This window comes from Chiloscyllium punctatum, chromosome 42 (genome assembly GCF_047496795.1).
Source record: "Chiloscyllium punctatum isolate Juve2018m chromosome 42, sChiPun1.3, whole genome shotgun sequence".
Lineage (NCBI taxonomy): Eukaryota > Metazoa > Chordata > Chondrichthyes > Orectolobiformes > Hemiscylliidae > Chiloscyllium > Chiloscyllium punctatum.
Genome location: NC_092780.1, coordinates 28,829,645 through 28,842,269, shown reverse-complemented (window position 1 = coordinate 28,842,269; position 12,625 = coordinate 28,829,645). Strand labels below are relative to the sequence as shown.

The 12,625-nt window shown below is 40.1% G+C and overlaps 1 protein-coding gene across 12 annotated transcripts in view; it reads left to right on the top strand.

Moving 5' to 3' along the window:
• The window catches only part of ubtf (upstream binding transcription factor), a 71,816-nt gene extending 68,546 nt beyond the window's left edge, over positions 1 to 3,270 (top strand). For all 12 annotated transcript variants that reach the window (XM_072561713.1, XM_072561717.1, XM_072561716.1 and 9 more), the window contains one exon: positions 859 to 3,270. In XM_072561713.1, the coding sequence (XP_072417814.1) occupies positions 859 to 969 (111 nt within the window). In that variant the 3' untranslated portion in view covers positions 970 to 3,270. The remainder of the gene's footprint in view (positions 1 to 858) is intronic.
• The last annotated feature ends 9,355 nt before the right edge of the window (positions 3,271 to 12,625 follow it).

The following is a 12,625-nucleotide window of genomic DNA, read 5'->3' as shown; positions in this document are numbered from 1 at the left end:
GCTTGTTGGGATGGCGGATATTAAGTATGCAGCACATCCCCTTGGATTCTTTCACAAATGTGGTGCACCACACAACAGACCTTTTTTTTATAAGACATGGCAGCCCTTTTTGAGTTATTTGGACAAAGATCAGTCTGCTATCTTAACTAGGGTGTTTGTTTAACCAGGATGGTTAGGTTTGCTGAGCCCTGGAGGGGGGACTCTTGAATTAATCCGGTATATATACACTCCTGTTGTTTTTTTTTTGTCTGGGAACTTTGCATTGAGTGTAGCTGTTTTGTGTTCTTGTGTGTTTTTTTAATATTTTATTAGTCATTTATTGGTGTTGTTTTGCACAGGGTTTGGATTTGTTTTGTATAATAGGGTAGGTTAGTAGATAGTAGTTGTATTGTAATTTGCGTTTTTTATTATAATGGTATTTGTATATTTTCAATAACTCTATATTTCTGTAAAGTCAAAAAAGTTTTTTTTTGACTATTACAAAAAAAGGGATTAACGCCCACAGCAGAAACATCAGCACCTCAATAAATGTATACGTGAATGAAGTGACAGTCAACCAGAGTTGCTTGTATTTATGTAGTTAACTCCTCAATCCCACTTTAACTGGCAGAAAAACCTTGATCTACATATAGAATTTGTCTTTTTTCTGTAATGGTCTCTGCCTGGACCTGTAAGTGATTCTCCAACTAAATGAGCTTTGTTTCTGCTAGACTTCACTTAGAAATTGCAGTAACTTTTCATTGTTCATTTGAAACCCATATTCTTGCCAGGTTTCCCCTCATTGTTTATTTTGAATTATAAAATGTGTAGTGCTAATAACTCTTTATTACTAAGCATCGCTCTGATTTTTCTTTCTAGAATGCAGATGATGATGATGACGATGACGAGGGTGAAGATGATGAAGAAAATCAGTCTGACAGCAGCAGCAGCTCTTCATCAGAAGAGTCCTCTGACTCAGACTCTGACTGAAGTGCTCTGCTTTGATCTTCCAGGCAGTACTAAAACTATCAGCATAAAGAGCCCTCATGCCCGCTACCAGGACTGTTTGAGACAATTGGCAGAAGCAGACGTTCTAAAATCTGATGTGATCCAGCCATCATTGTCCAGTCAGTTCCACGGACAAATTAACTGGGCTTTCCCGAGTTGTTTTCAACTCATTGAAAACCACTAGTGATGCAAGTAAGAATGGACCAAATGGAGAATTTGTAAACAGTTTTGTTTCCACTAGAAAATTCCTGTTACAATCATTCTGAAATGACTCTCCATCCATGTACTGCTGAGTGATATTCAGGGCTCAACTTTTTAAAAACTGACATACTGATTCTCTGGTATGGTTTGGAGTACATCTTACATAATCAAATATAGGCACACAAGATCATTTGTGTGTTTGAGTGTGAATTCACTTACTGCATTTAAAGTTGGTGTTGGGTTTATCAGGTCATTCATACTTGCATTGCAATGCTTTGAATTTTTAATTGTTTTAAACAAAAATATGGTCACTAAAGTTGGATCCTGCCTCGTTTACCTGCTACCAGTTCTGGTCCACTGTTAAGTTTGTTTTGCATTTAAGCAGAACCGAAATATCAGGGTGGTTAGATAGCAAGTATCGAAGCCATGAATTCTTTAGTATTTCCATAAGCGGGATATCCTGATCTTTTACTTTGGGAAGGGCGGGGCGTGCTCTTCAAGGGCAAGGGATGGGCTCCTCAGTGGGAATGACCAGGATCAGATCTTGTGTATAAGCACAGGCTGATCTGATTCAGTGAAGGGTATTTTGTGATGTTGCAGTTTGTAAATATGACATGTTTTTTGAAGGAGATTTCAGATTCCCTATTTTGTGAATTACATCTCTCCTTCGTAACATGAACAAAGTCATTCAGTGGTCTGCACCAAAGCAAGTGCTCGTTTGTTTTAACAGCAGAGGATAGAAATTAGCTCCTGTCGCCCAGTGCCCTTCAAAATTGCAAAGGAATCTGTTGTCCTTACAAGCCACTTTGTTCTGGTTACTTAAAACTTTGTTTTTCTGCATGTGTAGTCTTTCCTTAATGTGTTTCCTTATGGAGGATGTGACTGCATTACTGCAGAGAAGCCCAAGTATTTTGTATCATTTTAGTCTGTCAATCTGATTTTGAAGAGTCATAATATTGGTGCGAGTTGATCTTGATGTTCTAGATGCAGTTTAAAGCTTGCAGCATAAACTGCAAATAGCATTTTTGTATTTTTCAAATTCTGTTTTGTCACTTCTGAATGGAATGTACATTAGCTCTCTGGTCATCAAACCAAATGCAAAGCATATTGTGAGAAGTTTTAATGAACAGTTTCATCCTCCTTTGAATTGTAGAGTTGAAAGATTGTACTGCCGGAGTCCTTTTTCACAAGAGACTGCACAGAGCTGCTGGGGTCGGGTCCTGTATATAACTCCCTTGAGTTTGGAACACTACAGTACTGACATCTCTTTTACAGACAAGCTCAGCACTTTCTTTTGCATAACTCATAATGAGACTATGTTGTGTTTGTCATTTCTTTGCACACCAGAATTAAGGAGTAATTACAAATTCAGGGATTGAAAAAGAATCTATCTCTTCCTCGCATGGGAAGTGATGTGAATAAGTTTCTAAGTCCCAGCTCATTAAGAAAGAGGCACAATCAGAATCTGAAGTCTCGACAGCTATACCGTGCCCTCCGTTATTTTCTCATCATTGTTAACCTGTGAGAGATTAGCATAAGAGCAGAGGGAAAGGAGGGGAGAACCCAAAGTAACTGAGCCTTTTACTGACTGCAGCTTTGCTTAAACTCCGGATCATGATTTGAATACCTTGTCAGCTTGTGCCCATTTCAGAGTGGGGTGGATGTCTTTTAAAGGGTACTGAAAGAGGCACTTTGTTGTACTTGTGTTGGGTTTGAATGAGGATGTATGGTATCTGTATATAATGTCGTTTGTATTTTGCAGCTTTACTTTTCCATTTTATTTTCTGATTCTTACAGTAAGGTCAGGAGCACTGGGCGTGTGTACTGTAAGAGGTGAAATGAGTGCATTTTTGCACTCCATGTGAAATTGTGCTAGTAACCCATACGTACCATGTTACTTTTAGCTTCTGTGATCTTCTGGGAATTTTTCTAATATTTAAAGATTGTTTTGTAGAGAGAATGCCTCACTGATTTGTATTTGCTGATTCTTGTAATTTGATGTTGGAACATCTGAAACATTTTATAGGGAAAGCGTTCCTTTTGTTCAAGTGGTTATAAGCAACCATTAAAAATATGAAAACACGGTTGCTTTATGAATACTATTATTTAATACATAGGATAATTTCATAGGATTTTGGCCATTGTAATGAAGTGTAGCAGCAAAATGCAAATATGCTTCATTTCCAGCTGCCACATTTTCTTCATTTGTGGCGATTACTCTGGAGACTGATGTTCAAATTCCCAAAACACGCTGTACATTTTCTCTTAATGAGAATTTGTAAGGAAGAACTTAGGAATGGTATCCTTTATGGTTGGATTCCTTGTAAAGGCTAAGTGTTTATTTCAATTATACATTAACAGGGTACATTTCAAGAAAGTACTGCAATACGTTGCAACACTTTCGGAGTGATGGAACACCATTTCGAAAAGATGACTGTTCATCAAATAACAAAGTTGTACATGTGGGCACCTTTTTCATGGCTTACAAACATCGCAAAACAATTCAAAAATTACATTGCCACTGCAATTACACTTCAAATGTAAAGAAATGATGAAGCCACTTGATATATAGTCTGTCAAAGTGCAATAAATGATCAAGTGGGTAGTTTGAAGTGTATTGAGGCTAAATATTGGTTATAAAACACAACTGATCTCTTCAAGTAGTGCAATATCCACCTAAGGGTACAATAGGGACCTTCAACAACTCCTTTCAAAAACAGTTGGCTGTACAGATTATGTACTCCAGTCTCAAGTACAACTTCAATCATGACCTCCTGACTCAGACAAGAGTACTACCAAGTGCCAAAGCTGACATCTGGTAGCTCATTATATATTACAGTGCTATCCATTGAGCTGTTGCTGTTGAATTATGGTAAGCTACTGTGAGGAAGAGGGGAATCTATCCCTGTTAATGATTCAGACAGCAAAAACAAAATCAAGTATGTTGAATCATTTTTTGTCTGGCACAAAACCCACATCAATGGCAGCAACACCATACAGCAAAACATGGATTAGGTTCAGAGCACGATGAATTTATAATTACCATTAGAGGTGAGACATGGAGGGAAGAGAATGAAAACTAGTCAAAGAGCACCATGAATATTGCATTGGTCCACATGCTCAAATAAGAGAATTGAAACAGTTGAGCAATTTTTCCCTAATTTGAAATGCAGGAATAAGCAATCTTGAGGATATAACAATATCGTCAAAAAAAAATACAAGGTTTGATTTTTAATTCTTACTGCTGGGTGAGTGATCTTAACTCTTGAACAATTTGGAAAATCAGAAGGGCAATACTTTAGAATATTTTGTGTGCACAAATATGGAATTATAGACAATCAGCTGATAAACTCTAGTGAAGCAAAAATTGATCTTACACCAAAAGTGACTACTCTTTGTTCACAGATATTGTGATTGTTGTTGGGATGTGAATCTGAATAGGAATCTGGTTTTCCTTATTATGAGACAACCTTCCTCCTTTTCTTATATACATCTGGTTGTATTCTGGGACAACTGAGTAGAAATATATGGTCAGAGCTCCAATTTTCTAAGCTATATGTCATCAAACATTGCAGACTGGTGAAAACAGTAAGAGTTGAGCTTTCTGATATTGTGCAGGGAATTAACACTTGGATCACATTTGTGATATTCCACAAAATGGACTGCAATTTGGAAAATGTTCTTGCCTGCCTTATTAGAAAAACTGTTAAATTAAGGATGAGACCTAATGAATTACTAGATACGTTAACTCCATATTTTCCCCATAGAGCTGCCAGTCTTCAGTTTCACCAGCAACTTCTGTTTTAGTTTCCATTCTCTAGCATCTGCCATTCTTTGTTTTATATTAAATTGTAGATTGGATTCATAAACCTTATTGTGATGAGTATGGAAGATTGAGGGGGGTGAGCTCCATTTCCTGAAATGTAAGGATTTGATGTAGCAGGAAAACCTCCCCCCAGGAGAGAAGCTAAAACTGAGGGAATATTGACAGGATCTAGGATTCCTGAGGGAGATCAGGCACCATTCACACCAGAATAATAGAAATCATGAATTCTGTTTCCCCTTAAAGCTAAGGATGTTGCAACAATTGGTCTTTAGTTTTTGTTAGGTAAGATGATTGAAACATGAAGAAACTGGAGGGCTTAGGTTAAGACTTGGAACATCCACTATCTCAATGAATGGTGAAGCAGAGGTGAGAGTTGTTCCTGTTCCTATAACTAGAATGTACTTAAGAGTCATACAAAACAGAAACAGGCACTTCAGTCCAATTCATCTGTGCTGACCTGACCTAGTCGTGTTTGCTAGCATTTGGCCCATATCCTTCGAAATCCCTCTTGTTCATGTACCCATCCAGATTCCTTTTAAAGGTTGTAATTGTACCAACCTTCACCACTTGCTCTACCAGCTAGTTCCATACATGCACCACCCTCTGCATGAAAATATTACCCTCAGATCTTTAAATCTCCCCCTCCCTCCCCTATCCTATGGAAAAAGACTTTGGCTATTCATTTTATTTATGCTTCTTATGATTTTATAAACGACTGTAAGGTCACTCTTGAGCCCTCTAATGCTCTGGGGGGAGAAAAGCCCCAGGCTCTCCCAAGAAACCCTCCAACCCCAGCAACATCCTTGTGAATCTTTTCTGCACCCTCTTAAGTTTAACACTGGGGGGAAAAAAGAGATGGTGTTTTCTCTGCATTTTGCCAAGTGACCCATGAGGATACAAATGCTACAGGAAGGACAGAAAGGGAGGCATGAGAGGAGGGGGAGTGGCATTTTTGATAAGGGATAGCATTACGGCTGTACTGAGGGAGGATATTCCCAGAAATATATCCAGGGGAGTTAGTTGGGTGGAACTGAGAAATAAGAAAGGGATGGTCACCTTATTGGGATTGTATTATAGACCTCCTAATAGCGAAAAATTGAGAAACAAACTTGTAAAGAGATCTCAGCTATCTGTAAGAATACAGATGGTTATGGTAGGGGATTTTAACTTTCCAAACATAGACTGGGACAGCTATGTGTTAAAGGTTTAGATGGAGAGGAATTTGTCAAGAATGTACAAGAAAATTTTGAACCAGTATGTACCTACTACAGAAGGTGCAACTTGACCTACTCTTGGGAAATAATGCAGGGCAGGTGACTGAGGTGTCAGTGGGGGAGCACTTTGGGACCAGCGACCATAATTCTATTGGTTTTAAAATACTGAGGGAAAAGGATAGAACAGATCTAACAGTTAAAGTTCTAAATTGGAGGAAGACTAATTTTGACAGTATTAGGCAAGAACATTCAGACGTTGATTGGGTGCAGATGTTTGCAGGCAAAGGGACAGCTGGAAAATGGGAAGCTTTCAGAAATGAGAGTCAGAGATGTACAGCATGGAAACAGACCCTTCGGTCCAACCCGTCCATGCCGACGAGATATCCCAACCCAATCTCGTCCCACCTGTCAGCACCTCGCCCATATCCCTCCAAACCCTTCCTATTCATATACCCATCCAACTGCCTGTTAAATGTTGCAATTCTACCAGCCTCTACCACTTTATCTGGCAGCTCATTCTACCACCCTCTGTGTGAAAACGTCGCCCCGTAGGTCTCTTTTATATCTTTTCCCCTCTCACCCTAAACCTATGCCCTCTAGTTCTGGACTCCCTGACTCCAGGGAAAGGACTTTGTCTATTTAACCTATCCATGCCCCTTATAATTTTGTAAACTTCTATAAGGTCAGCCCTCTGCCTCTGATGCTCTAGGGAAAACAGCCCCAGCCTGTTCAGCCTCTCCCTATAGCTCAAATCCTCCAACCCTGGCAATACCCTTGTAAATCTTTTCTAAACCCTTTCAAGTTTCATAACATCTTTCTGATAGGAAGGACACCAGAATTGCATGCAATATTCCAACAGTGGCCTAATCAATGTCCTGTACAGCCGCAACATGACCTCACAACACCTGTACTCAATACTCTGACCAATAAAAGAAAGCATTCCAAATGCCTCCTTCACTATCCTATCCATCTGCGACTCCACTTGCAAGGAGCTATGAACTTGCACTCCAAGGTTTCTTTGTTCAGCAACACTCCCTCGGACCTTACCATTAAATTGGATAAGTCCTGCTAAGATTTGCTTTCCCAAAATGCAGCACCTCGTATTTATCTGAATTAAACTCCATCTGCCACTTCTCAGCCCATTGGCCCATCTGGTCAAGATCCTGTTGTAATCTGATGTAACCCTCTTCACTGTACACTACACATTCAATTTTGGTGTCATCTGCAAACTTACTAACTGTACCTCTTATGCTCACATCCAAGTCATTTATGTAAATGACAAAAAGTAGAGGACCCAGTACCGATCCTTGTGGCACTCCACTGGTCACAGGCCTCCAGTCTGAAAAAAAAACCGTCCACCACCACCCTCTGTCTTCTACCTTTTGAGCCAGTTCTGTATCCAAATGACTCGTTCTCCCTGTATTCCGTGAGATCTAACCTTGCTAATCAGTCTCCCATGGGGAACCTTGTTGAATGCCTTACTGAAGTCCATATAGATCACATCCACTGCTCTGCCCTCCCCAATCCTCTTTGTTATTTCCTCAAAAAACTCAATCAAGTTTGTGAGACATGATTTCCCATGCACAAAGCCATGTTGACTATCTCTAATCAGTCCTTGCTTTTCCAAATACATGTAAATCCCATTCCTCAGGATTCCCTCCAATAATTTGCCCACCACCTATGTCAGGCTCACCGGTCTATGGTTCCCTAGCTTGTCCTTACCACCGTTCTTAAATAGTGGCACCATGTTAGCCAACCTCCAGTCTTCCGGCACCTCACCCATGACTATCGATGATATAAATATCTCAGCAACAGGCCCAGCAATCACTTCTCTAGCTTCCCACAGAGTCTAGGGTACAACTGATCAGGTCTTGGGGATTTATCCACTTTTATGCATTTCAAGACATCCAGCACTTCCTCCTCTGTAATATGGACATTTTTTCAAGATGTCACCATCTATTTCCCTACAGTCTATATCTTCCATATCTTTTTCCACGGGAAATACTGATGCAAAATATTCATTAAGTATCTCCCCCATTTTCTGTGGCTCAACATCAAGGCTGTCTTGCTGATCTTTGAGGGGTTCTATTCTCTCCCTAGTTACCCTTTTATCCTTAATGTATTTGTAAAAACTCTTTGGATTCTCCTTAATTCTATTTGCCAAAGCTATCTCATGTCCCCCTTTTGCCCCCTGATTTCCCCCTAAGTATACTCCTACTTTCTTTATACTCTTCTAAGGATTCATTTGATCTATCCTGTCTATACCTGACATATGCTTCCTTCTTTTTCTTAACCAAACCCTCAATTGAGAGTACAGAGATAGTATATTCCCGTTAGGGTGAAAGGAAAGGCTGGTAGGTGTAGGGGAATGCTGGAAGACTACAGAAATTGAAGGTTTGGTTACAAAAAGAAGGAAGCATATGTCAGGTATAGGCAGCAGAGATAGTGAATCCTTAGAAGAGTATATTAAGAGGGAAGTCAGGAGGACAAAAAGGGGAAATGAGATAGCTTTAGCAAATAGAGTTAAGGAGAATCCAAAGGGATTTTACAAATGCATTAAGAACAAATGGGTAATCAGACCCCTCAAAGATCAGCAAGGCAGCCTGTGTGGAGCTGCATGAGATGGAGGAGATAATAAACAAATATCTTGCATCAGTGTTTACTGCAGAGAAGGGCATGGAAGATATAGAACGTAGGGAAATAGATGGTGACATCTTGAAAAATGTCCATATTACAGAGGAGGAAGTGCTGTATGTCTTTGAAATGCATAAAAGGTGGATAAATCCCCAGCACCTGATCAGGTGTACTCTAGAACTCTGTGGGAAACTAGAGAAGTAATTGCTGGGCCCCTTGCTGAGATATTTGTATCATCAATAGTCACAGGTGAGGAGTCAGAAGACTGGAGTTTGGCTAACGTGGTACCATTATTTAAAAAAGGTGGTAAGGACAAGCCAGGGAACTGTGGACTGGTGAGCCTGACTTCAGTCGTGGGCACATTATTTGAGGGAATCCTGAGGGATAGGATTTACACTTATTTGGAAAGGCAAGGACTGATTAGGGATAGTCAACATGGCTTTGTGCATGGGAAGTTATGTCACACAAACTTTTTTTTTTAAGAAGTAACAAAGAGGATTGATGAGGGCAGAGTGGTGGACGTGATCTATATGGATTTCAGTAAGGCATTTGACAAGGTTACCCATGGGAAACTGATTAGCAAGGTTAGATCTCACCGAATACAGGGAGAACTAGTCATTTGGATACAGAACTGGCTCAAAGATAGAAGACGGGGTGGTAGTGGAGGGGTTTTTCAGACTGAGGTTTGTGACCAGTGGAGTGCCACAAGGATTGTTGCTGTGTCCACTATGGTTCTTCATTTATATAAATGATTTGGATATGAACATGGAAGGTATAGTTAGTAAGTTTGCAGATAACACTAAAATTGGAGGTGTAGTGGACAGCGAAGAAGGTTACCTCAGATTACAATGGAATCTTGATCAGGTGGGCCAATGGGCTGAGTGGCAAATGGAGTTCAATTCAGATAAATGCTACATTTTGGGAAAGCAAATCTTAGCAAGACTTATACACTTATTGGTAAGATCCTATGGAGTGTTGCTGAACAAAGAGACCTTGGAGTGCAGATTCATAGCTCCTTGAAAGTGGAGTGACAGGTAGATAGGATGGTGAAGAAGGCGTTTGGTATGCTTTCTTTTATTGGTCAGAGTATTGAGTACAAGAGTTGGGAGGTCATGTTGCGACTGTCCAGGACATTAATTAGGCCACTTTTGGAATATTGCATGCAATTCTGGTCTCCTTCCTATTGGAAGGATGTTGTTCAGAAAAGATTTACCATGATGTTGCCAGGGTTGGAAGATTTGAGATTTCTGGAGAGGCTGAATAGGCTGGGCTGTTTTACCTGGAGCGTTGGAGGCTGAGGGGTGACCTTATAGAGGTTTATAAAATTGTGATGGGCATGGATAGGATAAACAGACAAGGTCTATTCCCTGGGGTGAGGGAGTCCAGAACTAGAGGGCATAGGTTTAGGGTGAGAGGGGAAAGATATAAAAGGGACTTAAGAGGCAACTTTTTCACACAGAAGGTGGTGCATGTATGGAATGAGCTGCCAGAGGAAGTGGTGGAGGCGGGTACAATTGCAACATTTAAAAGGCATTTGGATGGTATATGAATAGGGAAGGTTTACAAGGATCGGGGCCAAGTGCTGGCAAATGGGACGAGATTAGGTTAGAATATCTGGTAATCATGGACGAGTTGAACCAAAGGGTCTGTTTCCATGCTGAACATCTCTATGACTGTACATCAAATAAACATAAATATTAAATCAGTTGATAAACTCTAAAATCATTGAGACATTTGAATGACAACTTTCTTTTTCTCCCCAGAAGACTAAAAAGCAGCCCTAAGTTCCTATAGCTATAGTTCCTATTCCTTATTGGAAAGATAGTTAAATTAAGAATTAGTTCTAATGAGTTACTGGATACCTTAGCTCTGTAGGGTGATAGCAGAGTTGCCAGGCCTACTCAGTTTCATCAGTAATTTTTGTTTCTGTTCTCCAGCATCTGCAGTTCTTTGTTTTATATTAAGTTGTAGGTCAGTTGCGTAAAGCTTATCATTGAGAGTATGGAAGATTGATGGGGTGAGCGCCATTGTCTGAAATGTGAAAAAATTTGATGTTGTAGGAAACCCTCCCTTTAGGTGGGAAGCTAAAATTAAGAGCATATTAGAGTCTAGGATTTCAGAGGGAGACCAGGCAGAACTTACAAACCAGCAGAGTAGAAATTTCACTTTTCCAGCCACATTCAGGTGGTTGAGTAATCTGAATCCAAGCAAACAAAAGTTTAGTATCTTCACATCAGAGTCACTTTTAATATTAGTTTTGATTTGGCTTCTTTAGTACTGGAGATAACCAGGCTTCATCCAAGTAGTCTTCCAGTTGAGCTCAGTCTTTACAGACCAGTGCTAGAATAAAGTTCAACAATTACACACACTAAACTGTTAGTGAAGATGAAGGTGAGGTCTGAGACCAGTCTCTGACTTACTTGTATGTAGCTTTGTGCTTTACACAGCAAGGCCCTAGAAGTTATACCTAAGTTGGTTTGTATCCAGCTCCAAGAATAGTCTGAAAATTAACAGATACCATTAATAGAGGTCTATGAAAATACTGTATTTGGGATCAGAATCTCACTTTGTATTTGCTCGATAATCATACTGGAGCATAACATCTCATTCGACCTTCATATGATGGTTCTCTGAGCTTTTAGCAGCGTTACCAAGTATTCCAGGCTCCTCTTCAACACAATTCGGCCTTGGCCCATTGTGCTCCTTACAGCAAGGTCCACTGCAGGTGACAAGTTATATCGGGCTTGGTTCCTTTCGAAGATCTAATGTGATATTTGACTTCTGGGGCAGCATATATAAGCCAATGCACGAATCTCTCTATTTATATTCGGCTACCCTGCTCAATCACTGTTCTTATTAATCGCCAACTTCACAAAAAGATTGAGGCAAATGTGCTTCTGGCAGAAAGAAATATAAGGAAAAGTTATCGCTTTATTCCATTCAATGCTTCCCTTGGATTTGGAACATTTCGTCACAATATATTCATTGCATTTGAAGAAAGTACTTTGCATAAGTTGCATATCAGCCAAGTAAGTTTAAATGCATGAAGTAGCGAAGTTACTGTGGACAGTTGTTAGTATAATTTACAAGAGCTGCATAATAGATACTAAAACGACTGGAATATTTTACTTTACCGGGAGAACGTAGACGGGAATACCCTCAAGAAAACGCGAATGAAACCTGGAATTCTAATTGTTTGCTGGAGTCAAGAGAACGCAGAAAATCCTACTTCATAGGCACTGTTCTTTGTTCAGCTATGAACGTTGTGTTGGATCTCTTCGGACGACACTAGCCATGCTACGTTCTGAATTAAAGCGATAATACCAGTACTGTATTACACCGAGGATGGAATACTGTGTCTTTCACGTGGATATAAGTGCATTAGCGACAAGTACACACATTTTAAACGCCTTCAAGATGCAGCGCTTGGATGGGGGCTGGAATTGGAACACTTTCCCGCTGCAGGATCCAACTTGCATTAATTGCAGTTAAGTGTTTCAATTGCTCCTGCCCCGTCTGGGAGGTGGTCACTATGCAGCGAGACATTCCCATGGAGGGGGGATGCCACTTTTCTTTCCTAAAGTTAAAAATCACACAACATCAGGTTATAGTCCAACAGGTTTAATTGGAAGCGTCGCTCCGAAAGCTAGTGTGCTTCCAATTAAACCTGTTGGACTATAACCTGGTGTTGTGTGATTTTCAACTTTGTACACCCCAGTCTCACACCGGCATCTCCAAATCATTTCTTTCCAAAAGCAGGTTG